We start from the raw sequence: 27,937 nt of genomic DNA, 5'->3' as shown, positions 1-27,937 counted from the left end.
AAAAATGCAGTTTTCACCACCAGTCACTAGAGGCCGCTGTGATTTGGACGACCAACCGGTTTTGAGGCGGCTTGCCAACGTACTTCCGGTGCTCCAGTCACCTCGCTCCCTCCCGATGCTACCCGGTCGGGCTTGGCTGCGGGAGCGTAATGGCGGTGCACCGGGGTCCCTCAACGAAATGGCTTTTCACCCGGGAGCAGCTAGAGAACACGCCGTCCCGACGCTGCGGGATCGAGGCCGACAGGGAGCTCTCTTACCGGCAACAAGCCGCCAACCTGATCCAAGACATCGGCCAGAGGCTCAACGTGTATCCTTACGAGCTACAAGCTAACTGCCCTGAGTTAGCTTTAGCTTACACCATTCTCATCCTTTTTATTGTCGGCACGCTTGAAAAACTACACATTTTCCGTTTTCATATCTCATTTGGAACACATTTCCACCTTTAATACACGAGTGGTGTCACCGATGATACCCCAAATTAGCCAGTGGCGATGATTAGGCCTTCACGTTAGGTTAGCTTTTGTTTTGCACCAGTCTATTGTTACCGTGCACAACGAGGACATAGTTGCCGTTTCATAAGATCTCGAGAGGATCAACGATCTTTGATTGCAATCAAGTCTTTTCTGTTTGCTGAAAAATTGAATAGTGGGGCTTGGGTATTTCTAACGTACATGCGCCAGGTCTTTGTAACCGTCGTCATGTCGTCATCACCCTTAACTGTGCACCCAGCTCCCAACTGATCATCAACACCGCTATAGTATACATGCACAGGTTCTACATGATCCACTCATTCACCAAGTTCCATAGAAATGTAAGTATAGTAGGGTGTTTTTTTTTAATCATGGTGGAAGACGACAACTAATTGGCGTGTTTTTCCCTTGCAGATGATCTCCCAGACAACATTGTTCCTGGCTGCTAAAGTTGAGGAGCAGCCCAGGAAGCTGGAGCATGTAATCAAAATAGCTCATGCCTGCATTAACCCCCAAGAGACAGCTCTGGACACTAAAAGCAATGTGAGTACAACCTGATTCTACTTAAAGGGGAACTGCACTTATTCGGAATCCTTATGATTACCTGCTCAGTGGCCTAGTGTGTCCGCCCTGAGATTGATTGAGACTTTTATTAGTAGGTTGCACAGTGAAGTACATATTCTGTACAATTGACCACAAAATGGTAACACCCGAATACGTTTTTCAACTTGTTTAAGTCGGGGTCCACTTAAATTAAATCATGATACAGATATATACTATCAGATATATACTATCATCATAATACAGTCATCACACAAGATAATCACATTGAATTATTTACAATCCTGGGTGTGGAGGGGGGGTTAGGTTTGGTTGTTATCATCAGTCATCAACAATTGAGAACAGAGAAATGGATATTGGAACAGTGTAGGTCTGACTTGGTAGGATATGGACAGCAAGTAGTGGACAGAGAGAGAGAGAGAGAGATCAGAAGGCATAAGAAAAAGTATCTGCATTTGATTATTAACAATCCGGGGAGGGTGTTAGTTTAGGGTTGTAGCTGCCTGTAGGTGAACTTTTATTGCAGTTTTGAAGGAGGATAGAGATGTCCTTTCTTTTATACCTGTAGGGAGCGCATTCCACATTGATGTGGCATAGAAAGATTGGTAGGTCGTGAGTTCAAACCCCGGCCGAGTCATACCAGAGACTATAAAAATGGGACCCATTAACTCCCTGCTTGACACGCAGCATCAAGGGTTGGAATTGCGGGTTAAATCACCAAAATGATTCCCAGGCGTGGCCACCGCTGCTGCTTACTGCTGAGGGTGATGGGTCAAATGCAGAGGATAATCTCACCACACCTGGTGTGTGTGTGACAATCATTGGTACTTAAACTTTTAACTTTTTTTTAAGAACATCAGGGTTCGAACGGGTGCTTAAAAACCTCGAAAATGTTAATGTTGTGTTTTCAAGGTTTGAAAAATGCTTGAATTTTGGGTGAAGTGCTTGTAAATGCTTGAAAACGTTCATCGTATTTCTCGGCAGTCTGACTCAATAGGCTACTTATAAAATGGGAAAAAATAAAATATATTTCCTTAAAAATTAAAGCTACACGCTTGATCTGTTTGCTTTGCACGAGCCCTTACATTAGGTTATTGTCATGCCAGAGCCGTTCTGTGTCGCCCCCAAGAGGACAGTGGTGCATCGGTCTATCATGCCGGGAGGTTGCCGTTTTAATGAACATGATGTATGCATGAACTATGATACAAAGAAACAAGTAAACAATAATAATTCATGTTATTTCTTGTAAGGAATGATGAATACATGAATGATGATGATACAAACATACAAGTAAACAACTTTTGCAAACACCAATAACATTGAATAGTCTGCAGAAACATTAAACAAAACATATATTCTTGTCTTACATAAGAATTGTGAATGATGGGCAAAATTCCCTCAAAAAGTGCATTTCCCCTCACAAGATGAATGATAATATAAGATTTATTTGGACATCTCCGTTAAGAGGAGATTTATTTCCCTTCTGCTGCATCACAGCTATATGCAGGAGATAATTTATAGACTGCATATGCCTGAATTAAGGCAGAGAAATTCTCTCAATGTAACTAAAGCTCCTTCCACTGCACTGTGCCTACTTGGGTTGCCACAGCTGTATGTGGCCCTAGTCACCCCAGTTTGTGGTGGTCGGTTACAGTACACAACATAAACTTAAGGCCCTAGGAGTGTCTTCACACCACCACTCCTCGCGCTAGTTAGGGATAGGCGATACATATTGCTGTCTCCTGCCATATCGATATACAGTATATCACAAAATATTTAATTTAATATATAAATGATATTAAAACAACTTCCAAAGGGGTTACAAAGGCTCCAATTTGGCTGCTGAGAAATGCAGTAATGTAATGCGTCATTTATGGTTGTATTATTTTCTCAAAACTATTTATAATCTTGCTAATTTACCGTATCTATTTACTTTCTGTCGTAGCATGGTTTTATCTACACTTCTTTTAAAATGTAATAACCACTTATTCTATACTAAAAATTTGGGTATCGATCCAATACCGAGTAGTTGCAGGGGCAGTATTGGCTCTACTGATACTCATACTTGAAATGCTCAAGATCATTTAATGGTTACATTTTTAACACAATTATAATCAGACAAAAACACAGTGTGGCGGTGTAACAATATCAATTAAATAGTTACATTATTTCCTACAAATGGATCTGATTTTAAAACCTCTGTTTTTTGCCCCTAACACCTTTTTGTGTCCAATGACTTAATTCCTGAGTTTGTATAATATAATATATTAAATTATTATCAACAAATGTTGACCTAAGCAGTATCCACTATATGCCGATTCTGTACTCTGTATTGTTACTGTTACAGAGCTCTATTTTATCGGTTAGCTGCAAGCATATCCTCCTGCAGTGTGTAGTGTAGCATGTTTATCTAGTCCTCTTCCTCCGTTGATAATACTTGTAAGAAACATTTTATTTGCCGCCGTGGAGGAAAGGATTGCTTATTTAGAAGTGGCTTTGCCCTGTGGAGGGATGTTGGCTGCTAGCAAGGACACTCCAGTGCGTTGAGGGTGCATCTATCTTGATACAACAATAGTATTGAAAGCGTTACCGTCGGCTAACTTTATATCATTTCTATTGTGTATTGCGCCACCGTAGTGATTGTTTGGGTTTCTCCATGGTGCCCCTCCTTTAGTCAAGTAGTGCAGGCCGAATTGCCTTGGTCTAAAACACTTTCAAACTGGCTTCAACTGACAAATGGCTGTTGTGACCCCAAATGGCAAAATGGTGATGTAACTACAGGTAGTAAACAGATAAAGCCAGCGACTTACATAACATGTTGGTTAAGCACGTTGTCATGCATGTACAGTGACCTGGTTCCCAAGGTCCCTTCACCTGCACTCCACTGTTGGCTGGTGTACTGCAGTATGTAGGTTGTACGCGTAAATATTGTTGCCGATTAAGGTATGGCTAAGGTAAAGCAATGTGTGGTTTGGTAGCGTTGTTTCACTCACTGCTGACCAATTCGACAAGACAGCAAAGCTTGTTGTGACTCATTTGGAAACCATCAAGTTAACAAACACATCAATTGACTTGGACCACAGAAAGTGTTAAAACACTAGGGATGTTCCGATCAGGCTTTTAGGCTGCCAGTTCCTACCGATCATTCATAGTTGAGATTGTATGATACTGATCACATGTATTAACTGTAAAAATGGTGCTCATGCTGGTTGCTATTGACAGTGCAACTTAGACTTAGACAAACTTTAATGATCCACAAGGGAAATTGTTCAACACAGTAGCTCAGTTACAATGATGGAAAGTGTAAGGATGGAAAGGACAATGCAGGTATAAATAGACTAAAAAAGCTATAAAAAAAAAAATAATAATTAAAAAAAAATATCAACACAATATATGAACTAGCACATCATTCTCTTTTATTACATTCATTTGTTTGAGCAAATTAAGTCAGTAGTACAGTCTCAGTTATAATAGCACACAATAACTAAACAAAAACTACTACTTACCCATTCAAATAATTTGTTTTTTACCCTCAAAGTCCTTCTGTGTCCAGAGATTCAGTCCCTGAGTTAGTAAGAAATAACAAAAAAATGTGTGAAAATTAAAATATCTCTAAGATAGCTATCAACCAGTTTAAGGTAATAATCGGCATTGGCTGATAACATGCTTTCTCAAGGAAATCTGTCGATACTAAAAGGTGGCCGATGGATCGGCGTTAGAGGTGGGAATCTGTGGGTACCTCACGATTCGATTACGATTTAGATAAAAATAGATTATTTGTGTGTCTTTAATTTATGTATATTGATGCAGTTTTACAATTTCTTTGCATTTCACTAAATAAGCGTTCATCACTTTCAACTTTTAAAAACAATGCATTTGAAATAAGAAACCGTGTAAAGAATTCCCATTGCATTTATTAAATTAATGGAAGTGTGTACAAAACTGCAACATAAGTGCCCTCAAACAAAGGAGCTGGTCGGATCTCTCTGTGAGGTGAGTCACTGCGGTCAGCCACATTTTAGAACTGTCTGCATTCCTTTATGTACAATAAATAAAATAGATTATTGAAGTTTACTAATCGGTTTTACAATCGCCCATGTCCGAATTGCAATGCATCTAGAAATAGATTATTATCCCTACCTCTAATCGATGCATCCATAGAAAACAAAGTTTAGCGGCGCCAGAAGCTTCTGGTTCCCATGTTTGGCTGGTATATATATATATAAACTGTGTTTTATAATCCTGCTCACAGATTTTTTTTTAAAAAGGTGAAGATGTTTTTTTAATGTGTGTGAATTTATATTAGTATTTTATAGATGTACTTGAATCATTCCTGAAATCCACACTATTCCAACATTTAAAACAGGTTTCACAGCATTAATGAAAAAGTAAAAAATGAATGATATAATGCAGAACAGCAGTAGGTTATTTTTGACAAGTACAGGCAGTAATGAGTATAAAATACTATGAATGCATGTGTATGTACTTGTAATCTGTTTTTAATACTGAATTCCTTGATGTTTTCCAGGCATTCCATCAGCAGTCACAGGAGCTTGTAGCCCTGGAAACCATTGTACTGCAAACGCTGGGTGAGATCTCCACCTGCATCACTGCTCTCCACACTTTCAGCAACACACTCTTGACGCTAGATTGAAATATATCAAGTTAGTTCCTTTCCGAGCTTACGTTGTGGCTTACTACCATTGACTCTAGTGCTGTGCGATATTGCGATATATATCGTACGACGTAAAAATATGCATCGTACACTACAACTCTCTGTTGTTTATCTCAATTCTAACGTCTGGGCTGCGGCCCATGTTTCAGCAACACTGGTACTTTTGCGGGAGCATTTTTACGTCACTTGAAAGAACTTTACAGCGAGAGCCGACAGGAGCATCGATCTCATTGCACAGACGGAGAGCACAACCGAAGCTAAACCAACAAAACCCGAAGAGGAATTGGTGCCAAAGAGAAGAACTCCTTTGTTTGGGAAAAAAAAAAGTCAGACACCAACCAAACAACGGTAGGCTAATCTGTAAAAACATGTCGCCAACAAGTCATTGCAAGCGACTTGAACACATCTATTGTCTTCTAACACCTACAGACACAACACGAAAAACAGTACAGATACAGAGTTAAACTGTGACAAAATACTAACTTTACCTCAAAACCACAACATGATGAAAAGAAAAACACAGCAAACGAGCCTATCCAAGTTGTTGCCCAAAGGCACCATCTGTGACAAGCAGTCCCGCACACACCAAGAAATGACAGATTTCATCTCTAAATTACAAAACCCAAAACCAGTGAAGTTGGCACGTTGTGTAATTCATAAATAAAAACAGAATACAATGATTTGCAAATCCTTTTCAACTTATATTTAATTGAATAGACTGCAAAGACAAGATATTTAATGTTGGAACTGAGAAACTTTTTTTTTTTTGCAAATAATCATTAACTTAGAATTTAATGGCAGCAACACATTGCAACAAAGTTGGGAATTTTTACCACTGTGTTACATGGCCTTTCCTTTTAACAACACTCAGTAAACGTTTGGGAACTGAGGAGACCAGTTTTTGAAGCTTTTCAGGTGGAATTATTTCCCATTCTTGCTTGATGTACAGCTTGAGTTGTTCAACAGTCCGGGGGTCTCCTTTGTGGTATTTTAGGCTTCATAATGTGCCACACATTTTCAATGGGAGACAGGTCTGGACTACAGGCAGGCCTGTCTAGTCCCCGCACTCTTTTACTACAAAGCCCCGCTGTTGTAACACGTGGCTTGGCATTGTCTTGCCGAAATAAGCAGGGGCGTCCATGAAAAAGACGTTGCTTGGATGGCAACATATGTTGCTCCAAAACTCGTATGTACCTTTTAACATTAATGGTGCCTTCACAGATGTGTAAGTTACCCATGCCTTCGACAGTAATACACCCCCATACCATCACAGATGCTGGGTTTTGAACTTTGCGCCTATAACAGTCCGGATGGTTCTTTTCCTCTTTGGTCTGGATGACACGACGTCCACAGTTTCCAAAAACAATTTGAAATGTGGACTCGTCTGACCACAGAACACCTTTCCACTTTGCATCAGTCCATCTTAGATGAGCTCGGGCCCAGCAAAGCCGGCGGCGTTTCTGGGTGGTGTTGATAAATGGCTTTGGCTTTGCGTAGTAGAGTTTTAACTTGCACTTGCAGATGTAGTGACGAACTGTAGTTACGGACAGTGGTTTTGTGAAGTGTTCCTCAACCCATGTGGTGATATCATTTACACACTGATGTCGTTTTTTTATGCAGTACCGCCTGAGGGATCGAAGGTCACAGGCATTCAATGTTGGTTTTTAAGCCTTGCTGCTTACGTACACTGATTTCTCCAGATTCTCGGAACCTTTTGATGATAATACGGACCGTGGATGGTGAAATTCCTAAATTCCTTGCAATAGCTTGTTGAGAAATGTTGATCTTGAACTGTTGGACAATTTGCTAATGCATTTGTTCACAAAGTGGTGACCCTCGCCCCATCCTTGTTTGTGAATGATTGAGCATTTCACGGAAGCTGCTTTTATACCCAATCATGGCACCCACCTAAGGCTGGGCGATATATCGAATTTACTCGATATATCGCGGGTTTGTCTCTGTGCGATATAGAAAATGACTATATCGTGATATTCGAGTATACTTTCTCACGCAGTTGCTTTTAGCTGTGTGCATTACACTACAGCAGTGGTTCTTAACCTGGGTTCGATCGAACCCTAGGGGTTCGGTGAGTCGGGCTCAAGGGTTCGGCGGAGGTCAAAACACACCCGACTCATTGTGTAAATAAAAACTTCTCCCTATCGGCGTATTACGGATACGGCAACAGCAGAAGTCACACTGATTTGCAGGTGTGTAATTTGTTGTGAGTTTATGCACTGTGTTGGTTTTGTTCTTTGAACATGGTGATGTTCATGCACGGTTCATTTTGTGCACCAGTAAAAAACATGGTAACACTTTAGTATGGGAAACATATTCACCATTAATTAGTTGCTTATTAACATGCAAATTAGTAACATATTGGCTCTTAACTAGTCATTATTAAGTACTTATTAATGCCTTATTCGGCATGGCCTTATTATAACCCTCTAACCCTGGCCCTTACCCTAACCAAATAACTCTAAATTACGTCTTTGTTACTTAGAATATGGTAAATGGTAAATGGGTTGTACTTGTATAGCGCTTTTCTACCTTTTTTAAGGAACTCAAAGCGCTTTGACACTATTTCCACATTCACCCATTCACACACACACATTCACACACTGATGGCGGGAGCTGCTATGCACGGCGCTAACCAGGCCCATCAGGAGCAAGGGTGAAGTGTCTTGCTCAAGGACACAACGGACGTGACTAGGATGGTAGAAGGTGGGGATTGAACCAGTTGCTGGCACGGCCACTCTCCCAACTTCGCCACGCCGTCCCCCCAATATGTTCCCCTAGTGTCCAAAAAACTCTAATAAAGTCTTTGTTACTTAGAATATGTTCCCCATACTAAAGTGTTACCAAAAACATATAACTTTGTCTTGAATTTGGGAAAAAACAACATTTTATTTTTCACTAAAGAAGGGTTCGGTGAATCCGCATATGAAACTGGTGGGGTTCGGTACCTCCAACAAGGTTAAGAACCACTGCACTACAGGCGTTTCTCACTCTTTTTTGTCTCCTTCTCACAGAGACATAAAACAAGCGCACCTTGTTACACACGTCACATACTGTCACGCGTGCAACGTCATACGCCCTCGCGGAGCAGAGAGGAAGCGGCATGGGTAACGTTAGCTGTGGTGCTAGCGGTGCGGTGCGAGTGGTAATACGAGAGAAAGAAGGTGCAAATCTGGTAACGAATGAAGGAAGAAGAATTCATTCCAGAGAAAAACAGCACAGGGTTCATCGTCTGGCAGTGGTTTGGTTTCAAGCGGGAATATGTTGAACAGACAACCGTAATATGTCAAGTAGCGTTGCTACAAAAAGTAGCATTATTGCTAATTTGTAGCATCATTTGCAAAGTCTCCCGCTAGAGAATGAGGAGTGCTTGAAACTCCGCATGTCAACATCTCCGGCCGGTGCCACACCCACAAAATGCCGAAGCAACCATTTCCAGATCAACACCGTAGAAAAAAATAGTCAAAGACAAAAGGAGATAACGTCCGCAGGAACCTACCACATAGCGAAGGACATACACTATTTGATTTCCTATTATGCAGCTCATTTTTATTTGACAGTTATTGAAATATCTTGTGTGACATCATGCACAAAAGTGCACTTTATTTGTTTTAAACTATTGTTTTATTGGCGTTCTGTACAAAAAGTGCACTTTAATTTAGTGTTGTTTTGATATGACATCTTAGTGACATCATGCACAAAAGTGCACTAATAGCTTGTTTTAAAATGTCTTTGACAATCGTGCACATTCTGTTTGGGAAATGACATGAATGTTTGTGCCCACTGCTTAATAACTGTTTAATAAATACAGTTTTGGTAAATTGACTTCGTTGTGATTTCCCTCTCTGCATGAAAGTTTAAAATTAGCATATATTCATGCAGTGTGAACAAAAATGTTTTAATGTAGACACATAGAATCATCATACTGCTGTGATTATATGCATCAAGTGTTAATTCAAGGCTAAGGCAAAATATCGAGATGTATATCGTGACATGGCCTAAAAATATCGATTTATTAATAAAAGGCCATATCGCCGAGCCCTACACCCACCTGTTCCCAATTAGCCTGTTCACCTGTGGGATGTTCCAAATAAGTGTTTGATGAGCATTCCTCAACTTTCTCAGTCTTTTTTGCCACTTGTGCCAGCTTTTTTGAAACATGTTGCAGGCATCAAATTCCAAATTAGCTAATATTTGCATAAAATAACAAAGTTTACCAGTTCGAACGTTAAGTATTTTGTCTTTGCAGTATATTCAATTGAATATAGTTTGAAAAGGATTTGCAAATCATTGTATTCTGTTTTTATTTACAATTTACACAACGTGTCAACTTCACTGGTTTTGGGTTTTGTAATATGTTGACATACTATATAGCAGTGGTTCTCAAATGGGGGTACGCGTACCCCTGGGGGTACTTGAAGGTATGCCAAGGGGTACGTGAGATTTTTTTTTAATATTCTAAAAATAGCAACAATTAAAAAATCATTTATAAATATATTTATTGAATAATACTTCAACAAAATATGAATGTAAGTTCATAAACTGAACATCAAATCAAGTAGGCTATTCCATTCAGTACAATGCAATATTCAGTGTTGACAGCTAGATTTTTTGTGGACATGTTCCATAAATATTGATCTTAAAGATTTCTTTTTTTGTGAAGAAATGTTTAGAATTAAGTTCATGAATCCAGATGGATCTCTATTACAATCCCCAAAGAGGGCACTTTAAGTTGATGATTACTTCTATGTGTAGAAATCTTTATTTATAATTGAATCACTTGTTTATTTTTCAACAAGTTTTTAGTTATTTTTACATCTTTTCTTTCCAAATAGTTCAACAAAAGACCACTACAAATGAGCAATATTTTGCACTTTTATACAATTTAATAAATCAGAAACTGATGACATAGTGCTGTATTTTACTTCTTTATCTCTTTTTTTCAACCAAAAATGCTTTGCTCTGATTAGGGGGTACTTGAATTTAAAAAAAATTCACAGGGGGTACATCACTGAAAAAAGGTTGAGAACCACTGCTATATAGTATACACTCTCGAAAAGAAGGGCTAGTACTACATTTTATATGTAATACTTTTTATTGTATTCATTTTGCATGTGTGTGTATATATATATATATTTTTAAAAATGTGTGTGTGTAAATATGTGTGTGTGTGTGTGTGTGTGTGTGTATATATCTATATACATATATATACAAGTATTTATGGGTGTGTGTGTGTGTGTGTGTGTGTGTGTGTGTGTGTGTGTGTGTGTGTGTGTGTGTGTGTGTGTGTGTGTGTGTGTGTGTGTGTATACATACGTGTATATATATATATATGTATATAGGGTCTGTATTTTCCAGACCATAGGGCGCACCGGATTACAAGGCGCACTGCCGATGAATAGTCGATTTTTTATCTTTTTTCATATACTGTATAGGCGCACCGGATTATAGGGCGCATTAAAAGAGTCATAATATTATAATTTTTTTATACATTGACAAAACTTGTGGTCTACGTAACATGAAATGGTGGTTCTTTGGTCAAAATGTTTCATAGATTATCGTTTACAGATCATCTTCAAGCCGCTTCCGGATGCGCTGTTTTGTGGGCGGTCTTATTTACGTGGCTCCCCTTCGGCAGCGTCTTCTCCCCTTCATCTTTGTTGTAGCGGTGTAGCGTGCAAGGACGGGAGAGGAAGAAGTGTCAAAAGATGGAGCTAACTGTTTTAATGACATTCGGAATTTACTTAAATCAATAACGGAGCAGCATCTCCTCATCCGGAAACAATGTGTGAAATGTGTCCCGTGAAAAAACGTCCGACCGGAACTCTAATAACTAAAGTTCCTTGTGTGAATTATGTTTTTTAGCGCTTTCATGGTGAGTTTACTGACAGATATAAGTAAGAACTTTACACTACTATATCTTAGAAATGGCAACAGCGGAGGATGAATGTCCCATAACAAGAAGATAGAGAAAAAGAAGAAGCTTATCGACTACTGTCGGCACGGACTACAAAGGTGGACTCGCACAATTTTTCAGGATTTATGCAGATCCCAAATACAGATCAGCAGGTACCAGGAGGTAAGAAAAGTTGCTTTTGCATAATATTGCAAAACAAAATGCCAGATGATATGTCTTACCTTATTCACACACCATAATAATACTCCTATGTTGAAGCACATCTAGCGGTGCGACTTCACAGCTTACCAAAGTCGTACTAAAACATTTTGATAGATTTTTGAGCGCCGTGTGTAATGTTCTATAATTTCATTGGAACAATTCAAATGGTGGTGGTGTTTTCTTGAGTGATATTGCCATAGTGCAGCCTACACTTATCTCTTGTTTGACTGCCATCTACTGGTCACACTTACCATTACACCATGTACCAATTAAAAGAGGTGGGTAAGCTCAACTAAACTTATTCCTTACATTAGGTTCACCGGGTTACAAGGCGCACTGTCGAGTTTTGAGGGGAAAAAAGGATTTTAAGTGTGCCTTATAGTCCGGAAAATACGGTATTTATCATGTACATACTTGATATGTGTGTGTATATGTACTAGGGGTGTGGGGAAAAATGTATTATAATTCGAATCGCGATTCTCACGTTGTGCGATTCAGAATCAATTCTCATTTTTAAAAAATCGATTTAAAAAAAAAAAAAAAATTATTTATTTTTTATTTTTTTAATTAATCAATCTAACAAAACAATACACAGCAATACCATAACGATGCAATCCAATTCCAAAACCAAACCCGACCCAGCAACACTCAGAACTGCAATAAACAGCAATTGAGAGGAGACACAAACACGACCAAAAGTAGTGAAACAAAAATGAATATTATCAACAACAGTATCAATATTAATTACAATTTCAACATAGCAGTGATTAAAAATCCCTCATTGACATTATCATTAGACATTTATAAAAAAAAAAAAGAACAATAGTGTCACAGTGGCTTGCACTTGCATCGCATCTCATAAGCTTGACAACACTCTGTGTCCAATATTTTCACAAAGACAAAATAAGTCATATTTTTGGTTCATTTAATAGTTAAAACAAATTTACATTATTGCAATCAGTTGATAAAACATTGTCCTTTACAATTATAAAAGCGTTTTACAAAAATCTACTCTGCTTGCATGTCAGCAGACTGGGGTAGATCCTGCTGAAATCCTATGTATTGAATGAATAGAGAATCGTTTTGAATCGGGAAAAAATAGTTTTTGAATCAAGAATCGTGGTGAATTGAAAAAAAATCGATTTTGAATCGAATCGTGACCCCAAGAATAGATATTGAATCGAATCGTGGGACACCCAAAGATTCACAGCCCTATGTACATATATATGTATATATAAAAAATGTATGTGTGTGTATATCGTCATGTGACTTATTCCTGGAAGTGATAAACAGCAGTGGTCAGCCAAGCTGGCTGTTGTGCAGCAAGCAGTGTGTGAACTGTTGAGTACGATAGGTCCCGTGATCGTCCTGCAAAAAGCATATACGAGGAAAAAATCTAACTATGAAACGAAATAGATCTCTATACTTCATCAAAAAAAAGATTTGTCGAGTGATATCAAGATTATCTTTCGGTGGAGTTCACAGACATATCAAATTATCTTGTGCTCCAGACGTCATTCTACACAACAAAACAGATGAAAAGCATGGATGTCTACAACTTCTTTGTGTGTGGCTGGGTCAAGGAAATTGGTATCAAGACTCTCCAGGATAATTATGCATCGTTTTTGCTCGGGTAAGATTGCATTTCATGATTGAACTTTGCGTCTTGCGAGGTCCATGTAAACATATCCATTTAACAAATTAACAGTTACTGAATCATCAGCATATTTAATTTTGATCCTGTCATATGTACTCTGACACATTTGTGTACAAAATAAACAAGAGGGGAGACGTAAAAGTACCTTTCCTGACAAAGTATCAGCAACTCTTGACATTCTGGTATCTGTTCATTAAAAATAAAATACAAACAATATGAAGATAATACTTCAATGGGAAATACTAAACGAGTAAAGTATATTAAAAATATATCCAACAAATCTTTAACAAAGTGGTCACTGCAAACTCGTGCAGTGCGTGTGAGTTTTGTAATTTCCTAAAGTGTTGCACTCTTTCGCCCTTCTTAAGATTCCTTTCAAGGAATTATTTTGCGATTTGAGCGGTTTGTGCAGCTAAAAACAACAGAAGCATAGGACATTTTTCTTTGAGAAAAGCTAAATGGCGCCTAGTGCCCATTGAGAACAGGCACTGCTTGACCACCACGCATATTAATGAGCCGGACGTGACGTAATTTAAATCCAAGCAATATATCGTTAGCGGAGATGTATATATTTGTGTGCATATCACACAGCAATAATTGGCTCCGATTTAAATTATTTGGTTTTTAGCCTCCAAGTTTTCCTGTATCCAGGGTCTTTGTAAACAATAATAAAAACTAATTATTTTGTAATAATGATCATATGAAAATTAAAAATATCCTTTTCGCAACTCTAAACACTCACATCTCAATCAACGTCCCCTATTGAAAGTAATTATTATTCATTATGAAGTTATTGATTTATTCTGCTTCGATATGGTGTCGACTAGCAGTGCTATGCTACAACTGCTGCGCCAAGTCGGTCATGGTTTTTATTTAGATTTTTTATTTATTTAGTGAATATCATCCACTTCTTCTCAGCACTGTCCTTCACACTCACTTTCTTCCTGACTAGACAGCAAAGTAATGTCCATCTCTAGCTGAAAGCTCATGCGAGCAGAGACCGGGTGGTTTGGTCAGATCTTGCGGGGTTTACTGTGGCGTTTGTTACACCAACTAGCAGTGGTGAGGCTCCTAATATCTTGTAACAGTAACTTCTGTAACATCTGTTTGGGTTGTGGCAGTTCGCCCACAAGTAAGTAAATGCATGGCAAACACTGCTACTGTGTTACAGCGAGATGGGAAGAAACCCAATGTACAAGAGAGGATTCAAAGGTGCTTCGTAGTAGTTTTTTGTGTGGCACTGCAATGGCAACACAAGCCAGATCAGGGTTTAGTGTGCGCGTGAGAGGTTCCGGGTTAGATCCCGGACGAGCCCCCATTAAATATGTTCCGACCCGTAGGTCAGAACATATTTATAACTTGCTACACTATTTTAGTGGCACTAAAATGAGCTAATGAGCTATAGTTACTACAGAGTCAACTGTCGTAACAATGTTTCACTTGCTGTTTCACTTGCGGGTGCTTTGTTTGGTTGGTTTTTGTTGCTATCACTTTGCAACAAAATCGGCACCCGTGCATTCTGTGTGTAAGCGAGCAGTCCCTTTTCTGCCCACCAGGACACAAATTGTGGATGAGTGACAAGAGGATTCACTCTATTTCATTCTGCTATTTAATAAATATGCGAGAAACGTGTTTCGTTCACAAACGAAATAGGTCATTTCAGGGCTCGAATTTAACCACGGCAACGGTGGCAAAAGTCGCGACCGCCCTCGTAATTTGCCGTAAGCCTTAAACAAATTGACCAAAATCTGCGGCAAGAACATGCTGTGACTATCCTTGACTTTTTATTTGTTAATGGACGAGGGATGTAACGGTAAACGATATAATGATAATTTGCAATAAAATTCCAGCCGCTTAGTAATGCCGTGTAATTTTTTAATTACAGTAAAACTGTCGTTTTTAATGCATTTTAGGCAATACTAAGTCGGGAGCATGCGCACTAGCGTCGTTTAGCTTGATAATAACGGTGGACTAAGGACACAGACTTTCCTCCGGAGATTTCCCCTCGGAGTAAACGGAGCCAAGCGCTTGGTTTAACGTCATTTTCCCTCGCTTCCTGCCGTGCGTTTAAGAGCGCACTGCTGTGTTTAGATGGAGACAGGTGTGAACAATATTGGAGACAGACACACTTGTCCCCACACTAGAGAAAACTATTTGATGTGTCGTGAACGTTGTCACAACTTGTTTATTAAGTCTTTACTTTGTTGACTGGGATGTTCACTGCTCCTTTTTTTAACTGCAAACTATATCAGTGTTCAAATAACATCAATACTAGCTAAAATGTTTTGCCATCTCATCAAACTGAAGCAGGCTGTAAAGATTGTGTATTCGGTGTGAGAGGTATCACTCCTCTTTATTTTTGTTGGCCAAACTGTTGTACTGAACCAAGAGAAGAACAAAGCTTGTTTATTAGACTTAATCTTCATTAGCCAAACTTCTTTGTGTTTTATTTTAATATCAAAAAGTTTTGTTTTTTTACATTTCTTGTGTTTTTTTTAATGTCACAAAGGTATTACTTCAAAAAACATTCATGTGACACATCATTTTGTTAATGTTTTATTGTGTATAGTTAATCCCTATATGACATATTTCTGCTTAAACTCTTAATGGATCTGTCTCGATACTACATCTACATATAAATGTACATAACTTAAATAAATAATTTAAAAAGATACCTCCCTCTATATATATATATATATATATATATATATATATATATATATATATATATATATATATATATATATATATATATACATATATATATATATATATATATATATATATATATATATATATATATATATATATATATATATATATATATATATATATATATATATATATATATAGTTGGAGCCCCTGCCTCGAAAGAAAATAATGTTTGCCTTGGTGCCCTTCTAACTTGCCTTGGTGCCCTAAAATATAAGGCAACACTTGCCTTGACCTTAAAAAGTGAAAGTTTGAGGCCTGTCATTTGAATGGCTCTTTTTAAATGAACGATGAGAGATGATTTGCAGTAGCGAGGCGTTTGTTTGGGAGCAATTCTTTTAATTGCCCACGCTGTATGTGCGTCCGTGTACTGTACTGGCGAGTGGACTTGAAAATGAGTCATAGTCAACAAAAAACATTGGAGTGTTCGGATTCACTTTTCTGGTTCCTTTTTCTGATGTGGCTATGTAAAGTAGTTCAAACTACACACACTAGTAGGGGTGCCAGGAGGGGGGCTGGTAAAAATCAGTTCACATCCGAATCCTGATTTTTATTTATTCTTCTTATTTATTTATTTATTTATTATTATTAAAAAGGCGTTCTTTAGGCCATCTCTGCGCTTCCTAGCTGCACATCAGCAGCCAAGAGGAGATTTTGTATCTTATAATTTGTTTTGCAAAAGTTTTAGTATAATTTAAAAAATAAATAATATATCGTGAAAATCACTTTGAAGAGAATCGTGTTGAATTGATAATGGATTTTGAATCGAATCGTAGCTCCAACAATCGTAATTCTATCGTGAGTTGTTGTAGTCACGTCCTTACTAGGTAGGGTAATACTATTTTGTATTCACCTTTGTATCATGTCCCAATTTTTGTTCTCGTTTTATTTGTACTTTTTTATGTATTTGCTGTATTACAATGCTTTTTTGTTAAAGAAGATTCCAAACGAGTGATGTCACTGTCAAACAAAGCATGGGAATATAGCACCGACTTATGGAATGTTCACAATGAAAACACAACAAAAATAAAAACATAGTACATTTGTGAATAATTCCCACTAATAGAGTAAAATTGGTGTACATTTAAATTGTTCTGATCTACATCATATTGTGTAACTGCTACGAGTGATTGTTTTCTTGGGAGGAAAAAAACTATAATAATGAGTCTATCTTTTGGACGCCTTTTTGAAAGGAACGGCTCTGCAAGATCCGGCTCCTGTCAAAAAGCCGTAAGTCCCATCTCTAAAACACGCTCAGAGCGATGCACAGAGTGAACCCTCTTGTACCCTGTTTGAAAGCGAGAGACGAATAAAACAAACACACATTTATCAATGACAGCGAAGTTATAGTTGGATTAATTGATTTACTGACTATCGACCCAGGCCTGGCGGTGATATTTATGACAATTTGTAGGCTCCAGCACCCCCGCAACCCAGAAACGGACAGGCGGTAGAAAATGGATGGATGTTGTTTTTATTTATATATATTTGCTCGATGTTATTTAAAATAATGAAATATTTAGAAAGCTATTCCGTTCAATATATGACAAAATTATATAAAAGGGATTGTTTTTGGGCAGAATTTGTATGTAGGGTTGTACGGTATACCGGTATTGGTATAGTACCGCGATACTAATTAATCATTCGATACTCTACCGCCTTTAAAAAGTACCGGTCCCCCACCCACCCACCGTCGTCACGTCGTGTCATTGTTGGTTTTACGAGCAGAGGAGCATGTTCGGCAGTGCACAATCACGGCGTACTTACAAGCAGACACAGTGAGTAGAAAAAACAGGGAGAACGGACGCATTTTGGCTTTAAAACTAACGATAAATGTGAAGTTATAACACTGAAACGCCCTCAGGAAGAGGCCCTTTAAGACATGGCTAGCTAGCTAGCGGCTAAAGTCTAGCTGCAGTCGGCAGCGTTTTAGCTACTTCTAAATCACTAATCCTCGCCTCCATGGCGACAAATAACGTACGTATCTTACAAGTATCATCCCTGCAGGACGAGGAATAGCTAAACATGTTTCACTACACACCGTAGCTCACCAGCGTCACAATGTAAACAAACGCCATAGGTGGATCTACACCTAACATCCACTGTAATGAGACCAAGTACAGGAGCGTATTTAGTCGATACTACAATGATTACATTGATATTTTTTAGCATCACAAAATCTTTTTTCCTTTTTAAAAAAATGTATATTATGTTTATAAACTCAGGAAATATGTCCCTGGACACATGAGGACTTTGAATATGACCAATGTATGATCCTGTAACGGCTTGGTATCGGATTGATACCTACATTTGTGGTATCATCCAAAACTCATGTAAAGCATCTAAACAGAAGAATAAGTGATTATTACATTTTAACAGAAGTGAAGATAAGCTATGTTAAAAGAGAAAGTAAGCAGATATTAACAGTAAATGAACAAGTAGATTAATAATTAGTTTTCTACCACTTGTCCTTAATAATTTTGACAAAATAATAGAATGGAAAATGACACAATATGTTACTGCATATGTCAGCAGACTAATTAGGAGCCTTTGTTTACTTACTACTTAAAGATAAGTTGTCTTCTATGTTCACTATTTTATTTAAGGAAAAACTTGCAATAAGAACCATATCTTTAATGCACCGTAAGATTTTTTGTTAAAATAAAGGTCTCCCTTATTTAGAAAAGTATCAAAGTACCGAAAAGTATCAAAATACATTTTGGTACCGGTACCAAAATGTTGCTATCGGGGCAACACTATTTGTATGTTTTCCTTTCTTCAAGTCACTGTTTGGACACTGTCCAAATGACCTGTATTGGATCATAAATAAACAATACCTAACTTACTTGCAACAAATCAAACCTCGGCTGTTGTTCTCCACGAAAGTTAATTGTCCTTCCTTCACTGTCTTTATTGCAGGTTTTGAAATTACAATTGACCACCCCCACACAGATGTTGTGAGGTGTTCCCAGCTCGTAAGAGGTACTTCGCTTTTCTCACTTTCTAACTGAGTGATGATTGATTCCTGTAAGAGTCTAACCTTTTCTTAGTGCTCAGTCTCATTTTGAAACTCAAGTTTCTCATCGACAGCTGCATGAATTGTAACTGGGGGGGGGAGCACGCTTTGTGCTAATGTACAGACATCGGGGGTGTCACGGCTTCCCCGCATTCAAAGCCTCTTAGGTAGTAGCGGTGCCAAAAGTGCTCGGGCAATTGTATGTTTCAGCTTTTACTAATTACATTAAGATGCAATTAAATTATCCATGAGGCTGTGGATGTGAAACCATGACACGCCCCAAAATAAGCATGATTGTGTTGTAGCAACTCATCAACTGCCTTCTAAAAACAACTTTCTCCTTCCTTTTACAGCAAGCAAGGATTTGGCACAGACTTCCTATTTCATGGCTACCAACAGGTTATTATCCTGTTCACATTATTGCACTGTTAATGGCACACTATAGAATGCCCCTTCATGTGTCCAACACTCTGTGCAGAAGCGGGCAGGCTCCTGTGTACTGTAGAGCTTTGGCACAGAGGGGTTGAATGCACAGCATGGGATGTAGTGGTGCCCTTTACCTCTCACGGTTGTTTGGTAGCGAGTGCATAGCTCTAAAACACTCAGATGGTAGCCTGAGTAGAAAATTTCCTGGAAGTGTTGAAATAGATGCAGCCAAGTTCTTTTTATTGGGCCACTTTCACCCCAAGTGAGAGAGCTTTCCCCCACCAAACTACACTGCAATCTGATTGTGGCTTTTTTCCAGTTCATTCTCAGTTATTGTGTTATTATGAGGAGACACACTAACATTTTATGGTGCACACTGAGGCTGGGCGATATGGCTGAAAACTGTATCGTGATGTAAACGTTTTAGATCGGTCGATATTGGTAGCTATTGAAAATAAGGTTCAGGAATAAAAACATATTAAATACAAACATTGTTATTGACAACGCAACCTTCCTCTGATTATAATCCAGAAGGTAAAGGAAATGTCAACACAAGCATGGAAAAAAACTCAGTCCGTGTAAACAAAATAGTAAAATCACATTGAACAAGCTCCTAAAATGAAGGAGCAAAAATAAGGAATATGTAAGAAATGCTTAAAGTGTTAGAAAATAGTGCAAAGTGTGAATATGTAAACATAGAGAAACTTGAGAACTATTTTCTGCAGGTTTAGTGCCAGGAAGTTACAGCAGTGCTCTAAAGGGTGAGCGCGGTCAAGGTGGTGTGGTACTAGCGGTCTTGATGGGGACGAGTGCCTTGCATCATTTACAGACCACATTGGTCTGACTACGGTCCCTTTGGAAAAAAATTCCAAAACCAGCCATACTGTCCAGGTGACTTTTCCTCTTTTATTCACAATTTCTTCATTTCTATTTTCTCTTCTCACTCCATGCAAAGAATCAACCACACATGACAACAAGATGGCGCAGCCAAACTCCATACTGTTACCTGGTTGGTTGTTAGCGTGTCACTCCAACTGATCAGTGATCACTTCTTGCGTTGCTCGGCGAGTGCCTTTGTTCATGCAACCAACCTTGCTTAGCAACTTCTGCTCTCTTCCGATAAATAAAAAAATATTTACTAAATGTTTTATCAAACACATTTTTTATTGATATTGATTACGTGTCTATTGCGATATATATTGATATTGTTTAATCACCCAGCCCTAGTGCACACAAGTCTCTTAAATTGAACAAGTTTCCAAGGTCTACTAATATCTTTAGTATTTAGTCAGTGAGGGTGCGTTCTGAGGGTGTCCCAATCCCATATTGATATTGGATATCGGTTTGATATCAGCACAAAAGAGGTATCGGATTCTATCGGCTTGCATTTAAAATTTCTTGACAAGCAGTCCTGTAGTGTTTACTTGTGCTAAGCTTTATAGCCAGTTAACATTTAAATGTCCTCCAATAAACACACAAGGTTCATCGTTCTTGTATTTTAGTCATGTAATTTACAAAAGCTAAACATGGTAGGCTATAGGAGCTGGCAGCTACACAACAGCTAAGCACACAAGCTAGAAATATGTAGTAATTGTCCTTAATTGAACAATATTGCAGTCTAAAACATGGCATTTGTCAATATAAACAAGTATCAAATAACTCTAGTTACATATTACTTACACATACAAAGTCTCCGAGGCCTATTAGAAAGTACCCAGTAACAACCGTGGCCACATCATTCAACTTAAATGATGTGTTTTTGAATTAGTGTGGCCACTAGGTGGCACCAAAAACAACCTACCACTCCACTTCAACCCAAAGACAGCACAAGTCCATTCCAGACAGTTAATAATAAATAGGTTAGTGTTTGTCATACCTACCATTGTTCTGTTTGACTCATTTCACCAGTGTGTATGTGTCTTTGTGAAACTCCTGCTAGTACTTGGTGATAACCACCACCTTGCAGCATTGCAGCAGCATCAACGGTGCTGAAGAATTGCGGTGTACACAGGATTGGGCTGTTTAAAGATGCTCTACATAATTTTGGCCCAAAGAAATGGATTTACTTTGCAACTTTAATTATATTATCAACAGTTAATAATTAGGGCTCGCCCAATACAACATTTCACTTTAGATATGGTACTGATATTTTAGCCTTGAACATTGGCCGATATTGATATTGATCTAATACCAGCCGGAATCATAATACTTGTATTATTTTGCAAGACGCCTATGTACGTCTAGCTTGTGCGCTATTGTGTGCTCAGCCGTTGTGTAGCTGCTAGCTACTAGTATCCTATAGCATGTTTACCTTTTGTAAATAACTTGACTAAAACAGAATAAATTGTGTGCTTATTAGAGGACATTCAGACGGCTGTCCAGCTTTGCACCAGTAAACTTGCGTGTTAATTAGAGAGATTTTAGACGCAAGCCGATACTGGGACCGATACCAATATCGTATCGGGACACCCCTAGTTAAACGGTTTGCTGTACTCTAATTGGAGTTGCATTAAAAAGATTTAGTGTTGGTCACACTATCGACTCTGTGTACCTAATGGAGTCCCAGGAAGTCCAGCTTGCAGTAGAGTTTGGTAGGGCAGAGGCAGTAATGATCCTTTAAAGGGCTTCTGCATTTGTGTCTCATCTTCACGTTCCACCTAATAGCGGGCCAACCAATGCCACAGTAAATGAAGAGGCTGAGAAAGCCCGTTTTTAATGTGGAAGTTCCTGCCCGCTTTGTTTTGAAGTGTAAATTACTCACAGAGCACAATGTCATTCTCGTAATTAGTGTACCAGCCAGGTGAGGTGAGGGCTTGTGCACATGATGCATAATTGTGTTTCCACCAAACAGTTCAGTTCACTTCCGTACACATTGAAGTTCTGAAAGGTCCCACCCGAGAGGTATCAGCTGTTGGTTTTTTGTCCATTTCTTAGTAGGTTTTTTTGTGTGGCGTTGCTATGGCAACAAAGGCCAGATCAGGATGTAGTGTGCGTGCATTAAATCCCGGACAAGCCCCCATTAAATATGTTAACGACCTGAACATTTTAGGAAGGACACAGGAGACGACGAGTCCAAGTTAACAGATTTGATTTCTATACTGACAAAGGTTTTGGTTATTCATTTTTCTCTACATGAACCCGCAAAAACCTTCCCGTGTCCCAAAGTCACAAAAGAAAAGACCTGATAAGCCGGCCGAGAAGAACAGAAGACCCTATACTAGGGGTGTCCAAACTTTGTCCACTGGGGGCCGCACACTGAAAAATTAAAGCTTGCAGTGGGCATTTTAATACTTAACATTTTTAAAACCAATACAATATATATATTTTTTACTTTTAGGGCTCCCTTCACGTTTGGTCTTGGGTACCCGGAAAGGTCTCCGTTATAAATTTTCCTTTAAATAAGACATATATTATTATTATTATTCATTCAACACTTAAATCTCTAGATCAACTTCAGGTCTATCTGTCGACATAATTTATTTTTATTTTTTTATGCCCTTATCAAAACCCAAGATATACAATATTTGCCCCCCAAAACATTTCAAAGTGCAATATTTGATGTGAAGTAATTGCAGCCATAATTAGGTCATTATTCATAACAACATTTATTTTAATCATTATTAATTTTTGAGCCCCACACCTAAAAGTGTTCAAAATAAGTCATACATTGTTGTTGTTTTTTTACTTTTAACACTTACGTCCCTATATCTATCATCATATATCGATCTGGTGATTATAATTTGTTTATTATTTGTTTTGTTTGTTTTATGCTCTCCTTAGAAGAAAATGTTTTTGTATTGCGATATCAAACTATGCAATATTTTCCCCAAAATATTTCAATGTGGACTTTTTGATGTAAAGTAGTTGAAGCTGTCACGCCAAATTTTATCCCCCTACAAAAACCTTCCCCCCCATTTACTTCCGTGATCATGTTTCCTCTTACGTCATTGACAGCGATCGATAGCACTTCGGCTTTGACTGCCCGTCGCTGGAAGGATACTTCGTCTTTGACAGCTGCTGGAATCTGAAGAAATCGATTATTGGGTTTTTTTTTTGTACAGGCGCGAAACAGGACAGTTGCATGCCGGTTAAGGACCCCCGGCAACTTTGTGATTTTATTGGACGCAGCCCCGGAAGTAAATGGGGGGGGGTAAGGTTTTTGTAGGGGGAAGGAATTTGGCGTGACAGAGCCTTGAATAGGTCAATAAACATAACAACATTGATTTGAACTCATTATGATTTTTTGAGCAATGACAGTTTCTGGGGGAAAAAATCCCACTAAAACTGTTTGGGATCCTAAAGGGCCCCACACCCAAAAGTCTGAAAAATAAGTCAAATATTGCTTTGTTTTTTTACTTTTAATGCTTATGTCTCTAGATCAACTTCATATCCAGTGATTATTTTATTTCATATTTTTTGTTTGTTTTTGTATTGCAAACACACTAAATATGCCATATATATTTCAAAATGACATTTTTGACATTTTCACCTGTTTGCTCTTTTATTCCACTTTTTAATGTGTTTTTTTTTAATAGTATTTTTAGAATGTGCCGCGGGCCGTTAAAAAATTGGCTCCGGGTCATTGTTTACTACAACTACACAGGAAGCTAATGGCTAGTCAACAATGAAAACACTGCCCTCTTGCGTTTTGGAAGAGAACTGCGAGTCACGCGTCGGCCCTTTCCCATTAAGAAACGACATCCCCTAAGCTAAACTTACATAAACACATCACTATCTGAGCTACTAAGATATTCAATTGTGTACATTGAACCTTCTTTAATCAGAGGACTACGAGACGGACATGTTTTTACGGTGCGTTCAAGGACCGCTTGACAGAGTAGGATGCCACAACGGCCGCCAGAAGTAACAATAATAACAGATTTTTTTGTTTGGCACTTTTCATTTAAATACATCTTAAAGTGCTACAGTACAAATCAATATTTCAAACAATAAAACTTAGCCATTAAAACAGATAAAATACTAAGACTAAAACATGATTGGTGAAGCATAAGAAACACAAAACGTGCAAAATAGTGACTTTTATAACTATTGATTTTAATTATTTACATTTTTTAAAGATTTCACTGTGTGTATAAGTACTTTTTTGAGCATATTCAACAATAACGGTGATCACTTTGGCCACGACAACTGTAACACGACGTTTTCATATTGTTACTTCCCTACTCGCACCCAACAGGAAACAGCTGTGGGGCCCAGAAGTGCACGCCGAAGTGAGACGCTGCCACATATTTATTAGCTCCGGTAGAGGGCGGGGCCAACCTCAGCTGCTTCCTGCAATTCTAAAAACCAAAACAAAGCAGCCTTACTGAACGTGTGCTGGACTGAAGTGTGCTGCTTGGTGGAAACGTAGCGTCACTCTTATGATTTAGAACAGTGGTTCTCAAACTTCCCCGGGAAACACCTACCACCATAATGACCAACATTAAAATGAAATAGCGTAGTAGGCCTAAGTATTCATTAAAAACAAGGCATATTGTTTATTGAATGTTCTGGGCCACTGTAACAATGATACTTTCACCAGTGGTATGCGTACCCCAGTTTGAGAATCACTGATTTAGGTTGTTTCTGTGTTGAATATGTCGAGCTGACATTCATCCATAGTCCCGTTGTCCTGGTTTTCCCCCGCCAGTTTGCACCTCACCACGTTCTGCCTGCAGTACCGGCCCACGGTGGTCGCCTGCGTCTGTATCCACCTGGCGTGCAAGTGGTCCAACTGGGAGATCCCGGTGTCGACTGACAGCAAGCACTGGTGGGAGTACGTGGACCGCACAGTGACTCTGCAGCTGCTGGACGGTAACCGCCTCGACCTTGCCCCGCTAGGCGTGGCCCCGAGAGCGCCCGGACTCACGCCGCCGCCGTTTTCTTGTTTGCAGAGCTCACGCACGAGTTCCTTCAGATCCTGGAGAAAACGCCCAGCAGGTTGAAGAGGATACGAAACTGGAGGGTAGGCGGATGGCGCGTCTCGCTCCTCGCTCGCCGCCTCATGTCCAGTTGTTTGCTTTCAGGCTATTCAAGCTGCTAAAAAGCCAAAGACGGAGGGTCCGGCTGTGGACGGCGCCTTCCAGGGTACTTCCTTAGACGGCCTTCCCGGCGTCACGGGCTCCTTCTTCCCTTCCACGTCGTCGTCAGACTCGACGGACATGTCCTCCCTCGGCGCCTACACGTCCTACCAGCCGCTGGGCGACCCTTTCTCTCAGCCGGCGCATTCGGACTTCACCGTGCTGAAACACGAACACAAAGCTGCTAGCAAAACCTTCGCTGTGAACGCCGCCCCTTTCCCGCGGCCGCAGAAAGTCTTGACTCTGGAAAAGTACCGAGAGAAACACGCGGCGGAGCTGGCTCTGCAAAACGGCGGCAAGGAGGAGGCCGGCTCGGACGTGTACGCGCCGCCGGCCGCCACCACGTCGCACCACCACAAGAAGCGCTCTCAGGCGCTGGCGGGGAGCCAGTCGGGCGACGGGCGGCGGGAGAAATCCAAAAAGAGTCGGGCGCCCGCGTCCTTCGCCGAGAACGGCTCGGCCACCAGCGAGGAACTCAAGATGAGAATCAAGGTTTCGTCGGAGCGCCATGGCGGCGCCGATCAGGGCAAAGACAAGCACAAGGAGCACACGGGCCACCGCCACTCCAAACACGGCCACTCCCACCCGTATTCTCTCAGCGCCAACTGCCGGATGGACGCCGCCTCCGTCTCCTTGCGAACCGCCAACAGCCACGGCGGCGACGGGAGCTCAGGCTCCTCCCGAAAGAGGCCTCACACCGACGGCGGCCACCATCACCACTCGTCAAAGAGCAGCAGGAGCTCCAAAGCGGCCCTCGGCCCGGCTCACTACGCCGACGGCGGCCAGAGGACGATGGAGCACCGTGGCCATGACGGCACCAACGGCTTGTTGACGGCCAACGGCCAACACACGGACTACAAAGACACCTTCGACATGCTGGACTCGCTACTAAGTGCCCAAGGAATGAACTTGTAACCTCAGGCGCCACCGGATTACCCTTCGGAACGGACTTCTTCAAAAAAGATTTTATTTGTCTTAAGTTATATGAACTCCGCATCGCCCACACTGCTGACGTCACGCATCGAGCCGTGTGCGACCAAGACATGGCTGGAAGGTGAAATGTTCCTTTAACCAACTTTAATGTGCATGTTTTAAGTCGTGAAAGGGAAGTGGCGTAGCTACTAGTACTTGCAGCCATAACCACAGTTTACAGTTAATTTATGTCTTTCTTTATTTTGTGTTCCGCTGAATATCTCAGGTCTTGAAGTTTTTTAATATAAGAAAGAAACTTTGGGTTTGGCGCCTGCTTCTGTGGAGAACTGACGCATCGTCCAATCGACACCAGAACTTTGGTACCTCCCAGGGGACCAGTCTGCTTTTTTGTTTTTGTTTTATTCGGTCCCTTACAATCAACCCCCGGCCCCTAAAAAAGAAAAGGCAGTTCCTGAGCTCCACGCGCAGACCCAACTCGGCTCCGCTATTGAAGTTTACGTGACATCTGTGAAAAAGTGCATTTCTGATCCATCGACTTAAATTGCCAGAGGCCTTTTGATTGTACCGAGTCGCTCCCGATGCACGTAGTTGTCCGAAAATACCAACGTCTGATTCAAGATGGTGTACATAGGACCGCAGTTGACTTTTATGGTTCATGCTCGAAGCCTTCGATGTCTCTTGAAATTAAAAGCCGACTGTTGATGATCTTATCTTCAAGTTGTGTATTGGGAACCCAAATAAAAGTGAAAAGGTGATTTGTTTTGGTCATGGTTGCCTTTGTTTTGGTGCTTCTGTGGAACAGTAAGACGTTCCAGGTAGAAGGTTCCACCAACTCTGGGTCTAAACCTGAAGTTATTCACCCTGAGATAGTCCTCGGTCCCTCTCCACCCAGATCCTTTTATTTTAAGGCTGTCTAACCCATGGGGATCCCCTAAATGTGGTGACTGTTAGAGGTCCCGGGGACCCGAAAGGCCATAAAAATCTTTACAAGGTTTTTTTTTTTTTTTTACTTTCAACACTTAAATCTCTAGATCAGGGGTGCCGAAACGTTTAGCCTCCAAAGAACCAAAGTGAAAATGTGCCTTTGGTCCGCTGGCCAAACAGCGATTTTTACCATGCAACAGCACCACCAGTGAGGAATTTAAACCACCATCTTTTATGTGCATTTTTAACCTAAGTACATTCAAAAAGGTCATTTTCTGCAGATTTTCGTCATTTCCAGGTGTTGTTCTGTTACCAGCTCCTCCTGGATATTTCATCTGATAGCTTTCAAA

General features: G+C 39.8%; 1 protein-coding gene across 2 annotated transcripts; it reads left to right on the top strand.

Moving 5' to 3' along the window:
* The first annotated feature begins 28 nt into the window (after nt 1–28).
* LOC133657660 (cyclin-T2-like) lies at nt 29–27,435 on the top strand. 2 transcript variants are annotated; one of them, XM_062059264.1, is made up of 9 exons: nt 29–307; nt 730–811; nt 885–1,013; nt 5,560–5,620; nt 19,128–19,190; nt 19,578–19,623; nt 25,301–25,464; nt 25,545–25,615; nt 25,677–27,435. In XM_062059264.1, exons 1-9 carry the CDS (start codon nt 150–152, stop codon nt 26,643–26,645), a joined length of 1,743 nt encoding a protein of 580 aa, XP_061915248.1. In that variant the 5' UTR covers nt 29–149; the 3' UTR covers nt 26,646–27,435. The 2 variants fall into 2 exon arrangements, with proteins under 2 accessions (XP_061915248.1, XP_061915257.1); XM_062059273.1 differs by lacking the exons at nt 29–307; nt 730–811; nt 885–1,013; nt 5,560–5,620 and adding an exon at nt 13,351–13,472.
* Nucleotides 27,436–27,937: the final 502 nt, after the last annotated feature.

Source organism: Entelurus aequoreus, linkage group LG01, assembly GCF_033978785.1.
Source record: "Entelurus aequoreus isolate RoL-2023_Sb linkage group LG01, RoL_Eaeq_v1.1, whole genome shotgun sequence".
Taxonomy (NCBI): domain Eukaryota; kingdom Metazoa; phylum Chordata; class Actinopteri; order Syngnathiformes; family Syngnathidae; genus Entelurus; species Entelurus aequoreus.
Note: the sequence above shows the minus strand (reverse complement) of the source record. Positions and strands in the feature narration are given on the sequence as shown.

Excerpts from the sequence above, each read along its gene's own strand:
- LOC133657660 (XM_062059264.1), top strand. The coding sequence starts at position 150 with ATGGCGGTGCACCGGGGTCCCTCAACGAAATGGCTTTTCACCCGGGAG. Across the intron at positions 5,621-19,127 it reads CATTGTACTGCAAACGCTGG|GTTTTGAAATTACAATTGAC; the intron begins GTGAGATCTCCA and ends TCTTTATTGCAG. Across the intron at positions 25,465-25,544 it reads GACTCTGCAGCTGCTGGACG|AGCTCACGCACGAGTTCCTT; the intron begins GTAACCGCCTCG and ends TCTTGTTTGCAG.